This window comes from Penicillium argentinense, assembly GCF_028826775.1.
Source record: "Penicillium argentinense strain IBT 30761 chromosome Unknown utg000005l_segment0_segment0, whole genome shotgun sequence".
Classification (NCBI taxonomy): Eukaryota; Fungi; Ascomycota; class Eurotiomycetes; order Eurotiales; family Aspergillaceae; genus Penicillium; species Penicillium argentinense.
In genome coordinates this window covers 1,863,555-1,881,212 of record NW_026622664.1, presented here as the reverse complement: position 1 = coordinate 1,881,212, position 17,658 = coordinate 1,863,555, and the positions used below count along the sequence as shown (strand labels likewise).

The 17,658-nt window shown below is 52.3% G+C and overlaps 6 protein-coding genes across 6 annotated transcripts; 1 reads left to right on the top strand and 5 right to left on the bottom strand.

The window, feature by feature from the left end:
* Positions 1-857: 857 nt before the first annotated feature.
* N7532_005486 (putative transcription initiation factor subunit (TAF30)) lies at positions 858-2,288 on the bottom strand (the record flags this gene model as incomplete). The annotated part of the gene is made up of 7 exons (XM_056617980.1): positions 858-946; positions 1,029-1,149; positions 1,204-1,344; positions 1,417-1,559; positions 1,628-1,779; positions 2,046-2,086; positions 2,280-2,288. The coding sequence occupies 7 exons, from the start codon at positions 2,286-2,288 to the stop codon at positions 858-860; spliced, it is 696 nt and encodes a 231-aa protein (XP_056474139.1).
* Positions 2,289-3,287: 999 nt separating this feature from the next.
* On the bottom strand, positions 3,288-4,351 carry N7532_005485 (Ran GTPase-binding protein YRB1; the record flags this gene model as incomplete). Its single annotated transcript, XM_056617979.1, has 4 exons — positions 3,288-3,361; positions 3,427-3,555; positions 3,617-3,884; positions 4,070-4,351. 4 exons carry the CDS (start codon positions 4,349-4,351, stop codon positions 3,288-3,290), a joined length of 753 nt encoding a protein of 250 aa, XP_056474138.1.
* Positions 4,352-4,953: 602 nt separating this feature from the next.
* N7532_005484 (uncharacterized protein) lies at positions 4,954-7,491 on the bottom strand (the record flags this gene model as incomplete). Its single annotated transcript, XM_056617978.1, has 1 exon — positions 4,954-7,491. One exon carries the CDS (start codon positions 7,489-7,491, stop codon positions 4,954-4,956), a length of 2,538 nt encoding a protein of 845 aa, XP_056474137.1.
* A 2,562-nt stretch (positions 7,492-10,053) lies between these two features.
* Positions 10,054-11,816, bottom strand: N7532_005483 (glycosyltransferase family 15 protein; the record flags this gene model as incomplete). Its single annotated transcript, XM_056617977.1, has 5 exons — positions 10,054-10,395; positions 10,464-10,869; positions 10,923-11,009; positions 11,069-11,476; positions 11,545-11,816. The coding sequence occupies 5 exons, from the start codon at positions 11,814-11,816 to the stop codon at positions 10,054-10,056; spliced, it is 1,515 nt and encodes a 504-aa protein (XP_056474136.1).
* A 2,083-nt stretch (positions 11,817-13,899) lies between these two features.
* Positions 13,900-15,102, top strand: N7532_005482 (PH domain-containing protein; the record flags this gene model as incomplete). Its single annotated transcript, XM_056617976.1, has 1 exon — positions 13,900-15,102. The coding sequence occupies one exon, from the start codon at positions 13,900-13,902 to the stop codon at positions 15,100-15,102; it is 1,203 nt and encodes a 400-aa protein (XP_056474135.1).
* A 647-nt stretch (positions 15,103-15,749) lies between these two features.
* On the bottom strand, positions 15,750-17,357 carry N7532_005481 (DMT family transporter; the record flags this gene model as incomplete). Its single annotated transcript, XM_056617975.1, has 6 exons — positions 15,750-16,046; positions 16,111-16,535; positions 16,600-16,672; positions 16,741-16,746; positions 16,804-17,148; positions 17,238-17,357. The coding sequence occupies 6 exons, from the start codon at positions 17,355-17,357 to the stop codon at positions 15,750-15,752; spliced, it is 1,266 nt and encodes a 421-aa protein (XP_056474134.1).
* Between the last annotated feature and the right edge of the window lie 301 nt (positions 17,358-17,658).

Sequence of the window (17,658 nt, the reverse complement as noted above, 5' to 3'; positions counted from 1 at the left end):
TTTCATATTCTATCTTTTTGAAGCCGAAAGCAGAAAAAAAAGAAGTGGTCTAGGGTGGTGAACTTTGTTTGAACGGCGTTGGAGCATTGATAGACCGCGCGGAACTGGGTTCGTTTACGTTTTCTTGGGTTGGCTATTTCCTCTTGCTTTACTTTTCTTTTTTTTTTTTTTTTTTTTCCAAGTTGATGCTTCTCCTTTGTGCATTTCGCTCTGCCTTCCATGCTCGCTATGTTTCTCCATGTGTGCTCTCCTTTGTGTCTTCCTCTTTCCTTTGATCTCCTGAGACCGGAGCGTGTCTGGCTGGTCGGATTCGCCCTGGTCTCGATGTTGATTTAGTCGAGATATCCCATCTGTTTTGTTTATGCCATTACTTCCTCGTAAACTCTAATGTCAGTCATCTCCTCCCGCTGTTGAAGCTCGAGACTATCCCTACTATATTGAAACTACAGGGTACACACCACGGCTCTCAATGAGATCCCAATTTTCAAAGAGGAAGAATCAACCAGAGATGAAATTTAAAAACCAGATACTCATCACATAATTCATTCCCGCAACGGGCACTTGATGAAGATGAAGAATCATAATGCCACCTCACTCCATTGCACAATTGCCTAGTTTAAAAACATCGGTATCTGACTCTAGGGCAAAAACAGAAAGGGAGGCAATGAAATAACACGCCCCAGCCAAGTCCCTTGGAGGGGAGCCCGCTAACTCCAAATTGAAAACGAAGCACGAGGGGAAAAAAGCAGATAGCGAAAGAAATGGGGATAGACGGTTGCAGCAATATCAGTCGGGTCCTTTCGGTCGGGCGAATGCCAGTATAGTCAGATCATTTGCCACAAATTGAATCGAGGCAATTAGATGGCATGCTTTTCGGATGCAAAATCCCAAAGCATCTTGATCAATGTATCAGGCAGGGTGTAGAGGTCAACATGGAACTCGCCCACTTAAAGAAGGATGATCAGTATACTCCGGACAGTGGATGAACCCAGCGAATGAATGATCTCGCCAGGAAGAGAGGGACTCACGCTCCATATCATTCCGGGTGTATGAGTCGGGGGCCTTGTTGTCGTGCACCATTTGCACAACTTGCAGCAAATCATCCTCGTTGAGCTTCTGCAGGCCATCGGCCAGCTTGTCCATATCAACCTAAGAAATACGTTAGTCTGAATATCCATATCAAAATCCGGACTGACAACTTACATTCTTCTCAGTGCGCTTCTTCTTCTTGGCGCTCTCCTCACCAACCGCGGCGCGCTTGTTCTTTGCCCCATTCTCATCGCCAGGGACGGGGCCGGTCTCGCGCAGAGCTGCCAAGAAATTCCCCTTTGGATTCTTGAATGTCTATGATACGAATTGCCACTTGGTCAGCTCCATCAATCGCAAAATGCCCAACCAGGAGTGGTCTCAACTAACCAGGACATGCTTGGACTCATAGCGCTCCTGGGCAAAGTTCAAGTCGTGGTTGATCAGGTGCGACTTGTCCGCCACAAATTCAATCTGCATATCGAATTCACCCCATCCTTCCTCTTGAATGCGAAACGGCGGGTTCTTGAAGGCTGTATGTTTCGTCAGACATGCTTTATTCAAAGGGTTGAACGTAGATATGTTCAGATATATGACGCACTTTGGGTGGCGCGGGCGCCGAAACTGGGATGGAGGTGGTAGATGACCTTGTCGAAGAGGTTGGCGGGCACAAGGTCGCCCTTGTCGTTCACGAGATAGACCTCGATGGACCATTCGCGCTGGGGGAAGCCTTCAACCTCGGACGGCTTGTCACTATATGACAAATGTTTCGTTAGCAGATGGTTCTTTCAATCTGCGTCTGCTGTGCTTGCAAGGTAATCTTCGGCGGGGGCGCGTTTTCAGATCAAATCCCCATGCGTGCATTCCCCCCACCACACTCGGTCCGACCGGATATCTCTTTCATTCGTTGCCGCATGGGAAGCCCATTCATATCATTCCCACGTTGCTTTAGGGGTTGCTGGGGATATGTCTGAACGGAGGGTAGGTAGGGTGTAGGGTGTAGGGCATAATGCACGTACATGATGTGTTGCTCCGTGACAAGACGGACATTTCGCTTGACCTACACCATAGTAGTCTAAGTTAGTATGTGGTTCTAGTACGCGCTCCTGGGTCATAGCACGTAGAACAGTGTAGAGCACAAAGCTGAGGGACACGACGAACAGCGCTTGCTATTCGCAATTGGTGCACCGTCGCGGCTCCCAGCAGTACCATCACACGAGCACGAGGCAGAGGCAAATGGGATAAAAACTCACGTCAGGCATTATAACTCTGCGTTTCCGGTATCGCGCTCGTATTTATAGGTGGAGCTTGAAAGGTGTCTTGTCGGGGAGCAGGCGCGCAAGGAGGGTCGGGGAAAGCGAGAGCTTGCGCGGAACGAAATCTGTTGAAATTCTTGAGATGGCGAGAAGTGACAGATCTCGTGTAGGATTAAGTGGTATTCCGTCGCTGCTCAACAGTTCAAAGCAGCGAAGTTGTTGCGCATTGGCAGAGTGAGTGGGCGACGAGAAAAGAGGACCGGGAGTGGGGAGGAGTGAGGTTGACCGTCGACGGGGAGATCGGTCTAAGACCGCCCGTTTCAGTGCGCCCGCTAGGTACTACTTCCACCACCACGCAACAATTGAATTAGACCGGCAATGAATGCCGGGGCTTCACGACAGCTGATAGTTGAATTGGGATAATACGTTCGAAAATAAAGCTGAAAACTCTCGCTCGGCGTGTCATTATAGCCCACAACAACTGACTAGATTGCTGAGGTACCACTAGAGAGGTACTTAAGATGAACAAAGAACGAAGACGGATGTAGAACAGAAGCCTGCACAGTGTAATTTTGTGTGCAATCCGCCTACGATATGCTTCGCAGATGATGTGCAAGGTGTAGTATATTCGATGGGAAAATGTCTATCTACTGCCAATAGTGTGACCAAAGACATCGGGAACTGCCCTCTGTTTCATAATCGCATCACGGATAGCTATGCGAGCAGCATCTTCATCACTGCTGCCTCGCTCGTCGCATCGTAGGGAAGGGGAAGAATTGGAAAAAAAGGGGGAAATGGGGATCTGTGTGTAATTGTCCAAGATGTGGGGGAAGGGGGTTTTTTCGAGAGCAAGACTCTGTTCCACGGGACCAAGGGCCGTCGGCGACGGGCGCATCATCACAATGGCCTTGACTTTTCGAGCAAATTGTGGAGAATAGCCAGGGGAAAATGACAGTCCGTCGCAGACCCAGCTACCCCCGGCGTAGATACCTGAAGGTACCCAATTTACTGCTCGGCGTTGAACAGCTTCTCGTTTTCCTGCTGGGCCTTCTCGAAAGCCTCCTTGAAGGCGTTGGCGTCTGCGGATTCGGAATGTTAGACTGTATTTAATTGATCAGTTCCATAACAACAAGGGAACACTCACTGTCGCTGTTGGCAAAGCGAATAGCCAGAGTCTGAGCCTCAGGCTCACCCTCGCTAACATCGGCGGCAGCGTTCCAGACCCAGCTGCGGTCACTGCCGACGTTGGGGCTCAACTTCATATCGGGGACGACTGCGCACGTTCATTAATAATTGCCTTTCGTGGAAGGCGAAACATGGATTGGGATCCCTACTGTAGTGGTTGGCGCAGACCTTGAGGGTCTTATCACGGCGCATGACGAGACGAGTCTTCTGGTTCTCCTTGTGCTTGAGCAGGCGAACGTCACCAGTACCACGCTCCTTCCACTCCTTGCTCTCGCGGTCGAACTTGAAAAGCTTGGCGCGCATCTTGAAGGCCTGCTCCTCGGCCTCCTCGTTGGTCTTGGTCTCGACCTTCTCAGTCAGGCGGATGACGGGCTCGAAGTGGACATCGGGAGACTCAGGAGCCTCATCCTCGGGGTTCTAGAAGAAGACACAAAATTAATGATCTGTCGGCGGGATGGAATATCGACTTCGGGGGTTTGGGCAAAGTGGCCATCTTGCGTTGAGCACACAAGCGCGCGGGGTGCAAAACACCCCGCGTTTTGGTGGGATCTCGATCGCAAAGACCACAACCAAGAAATCACCTCGGGGAGAAATAATCTTACCTCAGACTCCTTCTGGGCCTTAGAAGAGCCAGAGGGCTCATCGGCGCCCTCATCGGTCTCTTCCTTCTTCTCCTTCTTGGGGCCACCACCGAACATCGAGAACACGTTGTCGGAGGTCTTTACGGCGGTATCCTTGACGGTTTCCGCGGCGTCCTTGGCGGTATCGGCGGCTGCCTCAGTGGTGGTCTTCTCGCCCTCGCCGGTGGCGGGGGTCTCCTCGGGCTTCGCGGCCTCAGGAGCGGTGGTGGTGGGGTCGGGCTTGGTCTCCGCGGCGTCAGACATGACGAATAGAGGTAAAGGCTGTTATCCGGGAGAAATGACGGTTGTAAATGACTCGGAGATGGGGAGACACCGGAAACAGTGGTGATCAGGGGTGGGAATTGGGTTTGTTGACTGGGGGGACCCGATGAGGGGGGAAAAATACAGTGCGCGCCGGCAGAATTCGCCACCACCGCCTTCGCCCGCCCATAGTGGAACGCGAGGGGTGAGCTACACTATGAACGATTACTCACTCCATACAGTCCTACCATTACCATGGCAGTTGCGAGTACCCGGGGGATCGATTTAGCCTAATCTACCAATAACTAGGATGCCTTCTATGAACGCCGCACTGCAAAATGAGCAATCAGTTGGTATTGAGCCGACATACCTAGGTAACTAACTACTAGTGACTTGCGAAAGAGTCGTGCTCAAGTTCCTGTCCCCACCCAAACCGATCGCCACATAAACAAAGAAAGAAACCACCCTGTCATTACTATCCAATAGCAGTCCGTAAAAGAGCAAATTCACTTTGGGTATTGCGGGAAGAGGGAAAAACAAACCAATAAAAAGAATGGCAAAAATCGTGTTCCGGCATCTCAGCACGTCGTGTCCTCGTAGCCTGATCAACTCGACTTCTCCTCTCGACGTCCCACGAGGTGCCGGGCCCGGGTCTGAGCTCGATGAAGGGCGGCGCTATTTGTATCACGCACTCGATCCATCACAGAGCGAATATCAACCTTTCCGGCAGACGCTCCAAGGCGGCCCCAGGCAGTACTGACGATCCCCTTGGCGCGTCGATTGACTATTACGGAACGGCTGTGGAGGAGAGAAGAAGCACTTCGGAACTGCTGCACGGCATTGTGGGTGATAACCTCTGAAAGCTGCTTTGACCGAGACAGAACTCCATTTTCGGGGTTCAAACTCTCGCGACGGAGACGTTCGGCATTCTCTCGTAGATAGTGAGATCGCTTGACAACGTCCCCCACGATTACTTGAAGATCGGTAACGAAATGACCATACGCCTCAGTCAGGCCGGTTTGAGCGATCTGCAAATCCGTCGTGAACTGATGAGAGATACTGCGTGCCGCCCGCCGCCAGTTTTCAATCTTCAGCCATGGGGTTCCAAAGTCAGCCAGCATGGTTTGGTTGACCCGTGGCTTAGAATTGGCAGTGATCGTGACATTGACCAGACCGTAGGCATCTTGTCGATTCAGTCGCACGGCGTAGACATCATCAAACAAGTGGAACAATTCGTGAGGAAGCGGTTTGGCATACCGAAAGACGCCCACTTCGAACCGTGGCTGCTTCCGGGCAGCCACAAAGCTGCGAGGGGGCTTGATGAACACATGGCAATCTCCCACGACTTGGATCTCGAAGCTATCGGTGTCGGCAGAGGAGTCAGGGGCTGAAATTGCAAGTCCTGCAGGCTTTGGCACGGCACAGTCGGGGAATTGACTGTTGAGTAGATCGATATTTCCAGAGCTTCTAATGGAAAGGGATCTTTGTCGCACCCCCTCTAGAGTTGGAACCATCATCGGAAGGACGGTAGGTGTTGGCTGTGACAAGGAGTGAGATAGAGCGGACCCAGCAATTAGCTGCGCAAGGAAAATAGACATCGCTTTCAGTCCGGCGTATCCGATGGTGGCTCCAATTCCTGAAACGAGAACTAAGAGAGCAAGACGGAGGAGAGGAGCCAGCTCAGAAACCCGAGTAGCATATGTCGGTGGAATCGAGTGACCTGGGTATTTCTTGGGGTCTACAGACGAGAAACTTTCTTTCGGTACCGGGGTATCCGGGGTGGCTTTAAGAGTCTTCTTTGGATATAGATCCATAAGAGAAGCCAAATTCCTATTGAGTTGGCTGGGAGTCATGTTCTCAAAGTTTTCGAGGTCAATCGGATACCGCTTGAGAACGGCGGTCTCTCCAGTTTGCTTGTTTCGGGTCTCGAGGCACATGTGCAGACTGTGGTGATTGATGGGCACAATTTCGCCAGCCCCTTTCCAGATAGCTTCTTGCGAGATGACCATCGCCGGAATCCCGTGCCGCTCGAGGAAGACATGAGCGAGACCCCGGGTCTTTACCGCAGCAGGGCTTTCGTGGGCGGCAATAAAAATAATAGCCACATCAGGGAGTGTCCATTCCGTAGTGGACGAAACCTGATACATGCTGTCATCCCACCATGAGTGGCACGAAGGCCGATTCTTGAAGTTCAAATGCAAGGTGCTCGGGCGGACCCCATGGAGATCAGCGTTCGCTTCCGTGCACTCATCCACCACGAGCTGAACATGAATCGGAAGCAGCTCTGCAAAGTTGGGAACTGCTCCGATTCCGAAGGAGGTAGGCACAACGTGATATCGAGATGACTCGGTGGAGCTGGTCTGAGACCCGGCCGCTGAGCTCGACACCAGAACATCGCCGATTTTATCGAGGATGATGTTCCGAAACTCCGGGTGACCAATGTAGAGAACACGGAAGGGCTTGTCTAGGTCAAGACTTTGTTTGGTCATGGTTTGCTGAACTGTTGCCAGAAGGACCGAATCGATCGGGTTGTACGGCAGTCGGGTTCTCATCTCCGAGGCCGCCTCACCCTCGAAGACATGAATCATGCGTTTCAGTTCTACCCTTTCCATCTCGGGCCATTTCTCTGGTTCCACGAACTCAATCGAATCAAGCGACTGTCGGAAGGAGGGTCGAGTAGTGAGGTTGCTGTCATCGATGGCTGGTCCTGGCGGGGCATACAGCGATGGGAACTGCTGCGATGCCGCGTTGCTCCGCGGCTCGAGCTGGTCTTCTTCCTCGTCGTCCTGAGTGTATTCGTTATCGGGAGCCTCCGCATCGCTGATGATGTCGCGCTCGTCTAGGCTGGCCACATCGTCCGGGGTTGCTTGGTCCATCAAAGATGCGATATCTGTTGGCTCTGAGCGGCTTCCATCTTCGGAGTGGAGGTCTGACACGCTCAAGGTTGCCCAGCTCTCGCTCAGAGGCTTCGGAGGAGGATCGGTAGGATTGCCTGACATCATGTTGTCTGTTTTCCCTGCAAGCCGCGAGTGGGATAGCCACTCTTCCACTGAGGCAGTTAGCGGCGGGAGAGTCGGGTATTGTAGAGGCCACGCAATGTCGGAGCTCGTTGGACGCCTGAAAGACTCGCCGGCGTCAGCCATGGCTTCACTATGCACATCGAACATCTATGGCAAGATTCAAAGCGGACGAAGAATCAGAACTGTAAATCGGAAACGAGACGTACCTGGCAGACGACCGAGAAGTAGGCATGTGCCCCGGAGTGGGTCCGCGGGGTGAAGTTGCCTGTCAGCTGGTCGCAACAGGAAGTCGAGGCAGGAGCAGCAAGGCCGTCGTAGGCGGGGCGAGGTGGATATCGGATCACGGTTGAATAGGGAGTGGAAAGAGGATGGGAGATGGGCGAGGGGTGGAAGGGAAATGAGAGTGAGGGGAAGCTCCGTGAGATGCGCGGTGACCGTTGGATCGATAAGCAAAGAGGGCAGTACACAAGGGTACTGGGCGGGCGGTAGCTTGGACGACCAACGCACTTACGAGATGCTGTGCGCCAGGCACTAAAGTGCTTTTAGGGAGCATGCTCTTATCTGATCCTACTATGACCTTACTTCGATCCAGTTATATCGGCTGCCCCTCGTTGCTATTTCGATGAGGCAGCATTACGTCGACAGTCATTGTACATGCTCGTAGTACTTACTGTACCGTGGAGGCTCCACCGGGCCCCACCGATCTCCCGCCGAATGGGGCAGCCGCGAACTAGTATGTATACACAATATGGTACTGCAACATAGATATACTAGTTGAAATAACTCACAGTTCTATAGGTAAATTACCTATCTTATCTATATCCACTAGTATCTACTCCAAGGTAGGTAAGAGGGAGGAAATACCAGTATATGCCCGTATACAGCTTAGCTCAAAAATTACTGTCAGGCGGAGGGTGCCCAACACGCTTGGGAGTTGGTGTCTAGCGGTCACGGCACTAACAGCACGCATCAGCACCCGACTGCCAAAAGCCTCACTGACAGGCTCTACAACACAAGCCTCATGGAGGGAAACACTTCATCGCCAATGGCACCTACTTCCACCTCCCTCTACATATGATAAAAGAGGAAAATCTTCAGTATCGGACGCGGATGCTTGCCGACCGGGACGCGCAGCTTGATGCAGAAGAAGTCTCCAGACAGCCCGTGGTGTGGAGGAGGATCTATAGCATGATGCGATGTCCTGGGCTGCCATGCCGCCATGCCGCCATGACGGCCAATATTGCAGGCAGGACCTGGCGGGAAAAAGACACTAGAGCTAACTTCGAATTGTCTTCCATTGGAAAGCAACCAAAACATAATGTCAAATGGAGTGTCTGGAGAATCCGGGGGATCCAGATATTTGCTTATCGGCTGTTTGGGGTATACCAACACTTGAACTTTCCGTTTCGCAAGGTTGCCACATGGTATTTCGCCTCATTGTCCTTTCTTGAATGTCACCTTGTCCAACCCTGCACAGATCATAACACTTGTTGCAACGATGGAGGATAAACAAAGAGCACTATTGAGGGTTTGTCTCTGGTTTCGGAAAATGTAGCAAACCTTATCCATGCTTGTTCGGCTTGAAGTATGCATGTGTGATATGACGATGAAATTTGCGCCAATCGATCTCCTTAGATCAGTGTCTCGATCTGGGCTTGTTGAAAACAACGTTTGAGATCATCCTCGGGCCGTTATTTATTACAGGCACCTCATTTCATTTTTGGAGGCAAGCCACGGTCACAGGAGCTCAGCAAAGGTTGGCTTGCAAGAATCGAGAAGACCCAGACAACGGCACGGTCCCTATCAAACACACCAGCCACCTGCAGACAAGGGTCGAAGTAGTATTATGATGATCTCATTCTTCGCGTAATTCCGGGTGATTATTCCATACTCTATAGACAGCCAAGCTCGAATCTGGTATTTGCGGGTTGAGACAATGCGAAAGGGAAAAGCCCATGGGGAATGTACCACGGCAGCAGAGAGAAGTTTCGGGTAGAACAGGTATATACATTTCATGAATGCATGCTGGAGGAGCGCGTATTGGAAGGAAACTGGGAAGAATCGGGACATGGGGGGTACTAGTAGTGACAGGTAGTAGGGAAAAGAAAAAAGGACAAAACAAAAAAAAAAAAAAAAATCATCAAAAACAAGCAGAGGTGGGGAGGGGGCGCGCTGTCTTCGTTCTTCCCGGTATCGCCTCCCACAACACATCAGCTTTGGTCTCCTCCTGTCACTGAGGCTGAGCTGTATGTCCATGCTGCGAAAATATATTGGCAGAGCCAAGATTGGAGGTAGCCGAAGAATATGACGGGCGGGGCGAGACGGCAGTAAATAAAGTATCGTATACAGAGAGCTAGACATGCTAGCTTTCCTATGCCGATCAACCAAAACGCAGAGCACACAGCCAAACCCAGTGACACGGATAGCACGCTAGATGAATATGTCAACATGATGGAAATGGTCACGCCATCTTCCAGATAAAAAAGAAAGCCGTCAGATCCGTTTGAACGCCACCCAGAAAAGAACCCCAGCATGACATGCAAAGTTCAGCAAAGAACACCAAGGGCCAATCCCAAGATGGTTTTCGTCGCCGAAGAGAAAAAGGCATGGAGAAGCAGACGATGAGAAGCAATGCGGGGGATGACTGAGGCAATAGTTAGGGCATTTACGCAATAGTCATGGCATTTACGGCGAGGCCCAGCCACCAGCCACCTCAACCCATTCCGCAAGACAGCTGCCTTGCTTGCCTTCGACGTCCACAATGTCGGTATCGCAACGGCAACGGCAGCCTACACCGTTCTCCTTGACTGGGTCAGGGGTGGCCCAGTACTCATCTTCTTCGATGCGCTTCTTCTCGTCCTCGGTGGTCTTTTCGAGGTAAGGTTCGCGAGGGAGCTGGCGAGCCGGAGCGTTGGCTGGGCAATGCTGGATGGTGGTGTGCCGGTAACCGAAATCACGGAAGTAGTGGATATCACTGGGAGAGAGGAGGGCACCAGCCGCGAGGGAGTGAATAGGAGCGTCACCCCACTAGAAAACAACTCGTTAGCATTCAAAGCTCAGCTTCCCAAGATAGGGACATGAAACTGCCAACTTACTCTTTCCATCCAGAATCCACCACTGCGATCCATCATCTGGAAGAAGTCCTCATACTCTTTGCTGCGGAACCAATCCAGACGAGCAATCTCAAAGTTACTCCAAAAGTGGCACATGTTGTAGCTCTCGCCCTCCATGGCCTCAGGGTCAATGTCGTCGAGATTGTTGACACCGGGCTCGGATTGCAGAATCTCCTCGGGAAGCTTCTCCTTCTTCTCCTCGGGGGGAACCTCTTCCTCGGCCGGTCGTTCTAGGAACATCTCCCACAAGCCCTTGGACTTGAGGTTGTTCTTGCGCTTATAGGCTGATGCATAGCGGAAAATGTTGGGAACCGTTTCGCGCAGTTCTTTGACAGCGATTGTGAAACCGTATGTCTTGTTGGCTTCAATCATCTTCATGAAGGGATCACTTGTGTTCATGTTAGCAGTTGTCGATGACGCAGAGAACGAACATTCGCTTACTAGGTGATGTCACAGAAGTACTTGATCTCGGGCTCCAGGCGCCAATACCATTCGTACTTCATCAGGAGAGGGTGCTTGTAGAAATGCCTGCATCCCTAAGGTCAGCCTCACACAAAATTTCCTTCGGAATGGAACCAATCACTTACCCAGAATAAAAGCGGCACATGTGGTGATAGCTCTCCATACCACCATACATGATAGCGGCGTCGCCCTGTTTCCGCACGCCCTCCTTGGCGACCTCAGGGTCTACCCAATCGGGGAAACCCCACATGGAATTATCGATCTTGCCGAATTCGACGGGGGCGCTAGTGTAGTTCTTGACTGTCGCTTGGAACACCTCGTCAAAGTCGCCATCATTCAAAAACACGTAGGGGTAGTGGAACCAGCGGTTGAAGTGGCGCTCGATGGACTTGAGCGACTGGATGACGCCCTCCAGTTCCTTGTTTCTCGCGAGGACGACGAAGGCGGCGTTGGCACGAGGCTCCTTCGCTACATCGGGGCTGATGGGCATACAGCCTGTAGCGAAGACCTTATCATGCTTCTCACTAATTTTTCTGTTTAGGAGACATAATTAGCAAGGGGAGATCGCAATCCAGGAACTGCCGGGAATAGCGCGACATACCGAATGGAAGGTGGAGTGCCCGCGGGGATGAGAATGCCCCCGGGAGATGCAGGGTGTCGGACGAATAGAAGAAGGATGAAGACAATTACAAGGCATGGAAATAGTAACACAAATCCCAGGGGTATAGAAACGGAGGAGTTGCCCTTCAAGCGAATGCGCCGGCGGAAAAAGGCGAATCGCTGCGACCCACGACCCTTTTCGTGGGACGCATCGTCGATGGGGAGACTAGGTGCGCTGGGCAGCCGCTTCGCGATGCGCTGGATGAAGCTCATGGATGCGGTGTTGGCACGCGTCGAAAACCCCACGGTGGCCAAAGTAACGGGACCCGGGGAGGAGGGTCAGGAAACGGCGAATAGCCCCAGCTGGGGGAGTCGGCTCGAAGAATCGATCGAGGCCGGAGGAGCGTTAAGAGGGCGGAGAGGGTAGGCGAGGTACTCCGAGGCGGTTGAGGACGATCGGATCTCAAGACAAAAAAAAAACGAGTGGCCGGAGGAATGCCTCCTTTCCTTTTTTTCCCGGAGTTCTACTGATTTCCCCCAACTTTCCTTCTCAAGCCCGAGGGGGAAGGGTAAGTGGGACGGGCGCCGGTGACAGTGACGACCAAATCAATGAGAGGGTGAGGATGGAGGTGTGGATGGCGGGAGGGGGTGGAGGAAGAGAAGAGTCGAAGGGGATGGGGATGGCGAAGGTCTGCCAAGACCAGGGAGACGCAATGCGGTGGCCTCCCGGTCCAGGTCCTGTCACACCGGAACGGTTATTTTGTCTGCTTCCCCTGGGCCACCGCCCCCGGTGGCGCCGAGGCGGGTTTGGCCCCCGTATGGTAATTTACCCGGTTTCTAGGCAATTCCCTCTTGCGCTTTACGACTTTATATCCTGAATGTAACTATTGGATGGCCGCTCCGTCTCTCAGCTCTCAGCCCTGCGGTCGATCCTCCCCTGCCGGTTTGTGGTGAGTAGTCAAAAGGGGCAGTGATATGCTAGTCATTGCCCGGTCCCCTGCGTAGCCCTGTGAGACCGCGAAATGAGCGAGTCAAGAGGTCCCGGCAGCTCAGGGGCGCGCCGTCATCGGTTCTCCCGCAAATGCTTGTCCAGCGTTGCCGATGGATACCTGGATACATCCCCTGCGATTGATCACGTCTACTCGCTGCTGGGGACGGGCACATATGTACGCACTGTCGCTGGGTACAGCAATCGTACATGGAATCCCAGTCTTGGGCGGGCCGCTAGCGCATGGCGATCGAGGTCCAGGACGGGGACCGTTGGACCGAGATGCCATGCTTATCTGCCTCGCGGTCCGATCCCGGTGATGAAGATGGTCTTCATTGTCTGGTTGTTGAGACAGAGGGTCTTTCGCTCTGGTATATCTCTGTCCTAGGCTCATATTAACCTGCGCTGGCGTCTCCATGGCACACTGCATGCCAATACGGCTCCACCCGAACGGGCGATGTGGCCAGAAGGGCGGGTCTGGACCCTGTTCGTGTGCGATGTTACTCGAATGGGCGACTGTTCGAGGTTTGTGCTGCATAGATCAACTACTGGGTGAAGCCGCCACGGCCATTTCCATTGTCACTTTCCCATTACTCCCCATGAGCCGACGATAGAGCCATTGGACGTATTCACAGACTGGGGGCCGAATTTCCAGTTGCTGAGACAGCAATTGCCAAGAATAGAGGTACCAATAACCCTAAAATAAAATAAAAAGGAAATAAATTCCTCGATTTTGTTCCCTTTTTTTCGAAGGTAAGCTCACTTGCATACGAGGCATTGTAGTATCCTACCCTAGGGTAGGGTAGCTTGGAGACAAGTACACTATTAGTACACTAGTGTAGTCCTTGAATGAGGTATGTCCCGGCGCTGGCCGCAACCTTGGAATTGTTCAAGTGCTGCGATGCTTTTTCCCACAGGCTCAGATAGCTATTGCGACCAATCTTACTCTGATGTACGGCAAAGAAGAAAATGCAATGCATTTACTTATATCACGCCTCACAAATCCGACAGGAAATGTAGACTCGAATACTAGGGTACAACCTGCCCGTATCCTGTGATTGAAGTCATCGATCGGAGGTCACACGCTCACGGCAGCATTACCGCCACCCGATGACAAAAGGCAGCAGTACAACGGAGGTACAAGGTACATCGCTTGACCTGACATCAGATCGCGGTGACCCCCCGATCCCGTCACTTATCTTCGTTCCAAGGGTCGGCGTCGGTCGATGGGAAACGATCGTCGACTGAATGGCCAAAACACCGCGGGGTTCCCCCTTTCCGCTTCCATGATCTAGACCGGCGCATAGTCTTTCTTCAGACTTACCCAGTCATCCCCTGTGTGTCTGCGTGCACCCGCGCAGCCTCGCCATGAACTCAGCGCTGGCTCGTCCCTCGGGGGACAAGAGCAAGACAACCCCCACGATTCAGCTGCCTACGCATCCTTCTCATCTCCACCCGCCGCCGCCCTCGCGCAATGGCCAAGTCATCCTGGACACCTTCTCGCCCGTCAACGAGCACGGCAGCTTCGCCTTTGACCGCGTCCTCAAGACCGGAAGGGTCTTCCGCCGGGTCAAGCACAAGCACGTCTTCCGCGCCTCGTGGAAATCCGCCTACCTCGTCCTCCGCCCGAACCTGCTCTCCGTCTACAAGGATGAGGAGACTACCCGTCTCCGCGTCTCCATCACCCTCTCCGACGTCACGGCCGTCGCCCCCGTGAAGACCCCTCGCTCCAGTCGCAAGCACGTCTTTGGGATCTTCACTCCGTCCAAGAACTACCGTTTTGAAGCCCCCTCCGAGCGTGATGCTGAGGATTGGATCGACCGGATCCGCGCCGAATCCCCCGCCGACGAAGATGAGCAGGCCTTCCTAGCTCTGTCCCGGAAGCGCGAAACCCCAACTATTCAGAGACAATTCGTCGACGATACAACCGACCATTCCGACTGCGATGTCATTGAGCGTGTCAGTTCGCCCGAGCTCGGTCGCGCTCTCTCGCCGGTCGTAGGCTCCCGGGCCCGGAAACCCCCTATCACCCAGGACTACTCCGGCAATGAGGTCACCTCCTATTCCGAACTCTCAGACGGACCACCGCCAACGCGCAGTAGCCGATTGCGATCCATGCCTTCCATTCACACCCTGTCCATGTCCGCTCCGGAGGACAGACCCGTCGCTTCATCCCTGCCGCGGGATACGAGCCGGCAGTCCGAACTGGGCATTCTGCGGGACCCGGAACGGGTCGTTTGTCAAGGATACTTGCAGGGATTACGCATTAAGGGTACCGTGCGACAATGGAAACGCCTCTGGGTGGTCCTTCGGCCCAAGACTCTGGCGTTTTATAAGGACGATCAAGAATACTCGGCGCTCAAGATCATATCGATGTCTCAGGTCATTGATGCCGCCGAGGTCGATCCCATGTCCCGGTCCAAAAGGTTCTGTCTGCAGCTGATCGCTGTGGAAAAAACATATCGACTCTGCGCTCCAGACGAAGAATCGCTCGCCCGTTGGCTAGGCGCCTTGAAGAGTATCTTTGTTGCCCGGAAAAAACTTGAAACTACGCCCGCCGTCGCGACATAGTGTGATTCTCCATATCTTTTCTGTAACACCCCCTTCCCTTTTGAGCCACTCATCTATCTGGGTCCTTTGAATCTTTCATTCTCGTGCCGAAAATAACTGACATACCTCATCGGCGAATGCGTTCACTTGAGCCGTACTTTTTCGTTTTGAATATACCCATTTTTTGTTGAAAGCGCCGTTCTCTTACTCCTTTGCCAATACACAGGCACGAGTACAGGAGTTTCTTGAGGAATACCCAGGCGCACCCTTTTCCAGGACTGTCATGGACAGTATTCTATTGTGAGCTGCATTCTCTACTGGTATTTGCCTTTTCTTTTGTGCGAGTCTGTTTTTACTCTTCATCTACCGGACTGGTTTGATTTTGTGATTCACTAATTAACATCGGAAGTTATCGTAACTACCCTCTCTGTGTCTCAACTTTCCCATCGTGATATCCCCTTAATATCACTTCTCAGATAGACATGTAATTCTGGAAATCTACATCTAGAAAGTTCACATAACGTAGAGAGTCGTAAGGCATGAGATTCTATCTCTATTCGAACCAGCAGAATAATACACCAATAGCAATAACAATACCCGAAATGCAATCGTAAGGCTAAAAATGAGGACTTATAGACGTCAATGTAGAAAATCGCATGCTGCGAATGCTACCGGACCTCGTCATGAGGAATACTCTCATACTCGCTGGAAGATCCTCTGCCCGGGACCGAAGCAGCATCCTCTTCTTGTATCTTGCTCTCGTGGTTGACGACCAAGAATGACAGGAATACGATTGTCGCACCGACCCAGTACAGCGGGGATGCGTACTGCTCCTGCAGGATAATTTGACCCACCAGGGACAACGGAATGGTCAAACTAAGACCAACAGTCACAACCAGAGGGGTTGTCAAGAGCATGGCATACGCCCAAGCAATATCGGAAATGAACGAGGATAATGAATTGACCTAGATTTGTGGAGTCAGTACAGTCGATTGGGACGGGGGTTGTCAACGAAAAGGATAGACGTACGAGAATGATCATCCACACACGGTTCGTGCTGGGCAACTCAAAGGTTTCAATCCCGATCCAATGGAGGATCAAGAATCCCGGCCACAGAAACACAAGATTGAACAGCCCAACTAGACCGAAAAAGAGCTGCATGTTCACGCGCGATTCGTCGCCAACTTGCTTCTTCATGACGATGGTGTAGACACCGTACATAATTGAGCTGAAGGCCGCCATTGCGTCTCCCAGGGCAATTTCGCCGGGCGTCTTGTGAGGGAATGACCCATCTCGCCCACTAACAGCAGCCGGAGTGGTATTGGTATCCGGCTTAGAGAGGTCCACGCGAGAGATCAAAATGATACCCACGAGGGATGCCACGACCCCGAGGAATTTGCGGGAGGTGAATCTCTCGACTCCGATGATCGCGCCAAAGATCAAGGTCCACACACCTGGATATTGTAAGTACGGCTGCCCCGGTAGGTGTAAATATTCCTCTTATATTGATGCACTTACCGCTAGTCGAAGTCAAGATGGTTGTGCTTCCGACAGTGGTGAATTGAAGGCATGCCATCGCAAAGTAGTTTGCCTGTAAGAAAAAAGAAATCAGATAAGTATTCGTCTTCCACCTTATAAGGTCACCCGGGTGCGACATACAACAAACTGCGACAGGTTAGCCATAGTCTCAATAGATTAGATATTCTGCGGTTCTAAGCATACCCAGAGTAAACAAAACTCAAGACTCAGTTTAGCGGTTGCCCTGAGTCCCAACTTTCCATTCTCGCTATCCGATTTCCAGCCCACGTAGCGGGGTCTTTCCACATCATGGCGGGTATCATCATCAAATGACTCCCCACGCAAGATACTTTGCTCTTCGGTCTTTGGGACCTCCGAGTCTAAATGATGAAGCAGGCTCCGGAACGAGGTGACTTGAGCGAGTTTCTTTGTGCGCCATAGACTCCATGTACGGCCGAGTAGAATGGTGAAAAGCGGCCATATGAAGAGCGATGTGTTGACGTAGGTCACGAAAAAGGGTTTCGGGTATGTGTTATCAGCGAAGATGGTCTGCAAAGAACATGGGACGAACGTCAGTTCTCATTCTGTGACAGGGTTGACCGGCGCGTGCTGGCTCGGCGCCATGTTTGCGAACGTACACTTCCTAGGAAATTCGACGCTGTCCAGAGTACAACCACTATCAAGAGCAGACCCATTCCCACTGTGTGTCTAGCAAATCCTGCTGCCCACGATCTCCGGCCGTCGGGTGCGGTGGCCATCTTGTCGTGTTGTGAAGGGCGTTTCGAAAAAAGAAGTCGGAGGATAAGAGCGGGTGATCAGATGAAAGCGGGGGCTGGAAGTCCCGATTTCGCCAGGTGACAAGGGATGCCGATCATTAGGCAGAGACCGGTCACGCAATGGTAGCGAAAGCCCTCTCTGAGGAGAATGAAGGAGAGTCTTGTCCAGCAGGAAGGAGAGGGAGAAAGCCAAGGGTCCGAATGTGAGGATCGGCGCGATAAGGACGGGGTCGGGGAGGGCCCAAGTTGCCCCGAGCTTGGCTGGCAACCCCAAGATTTCCTG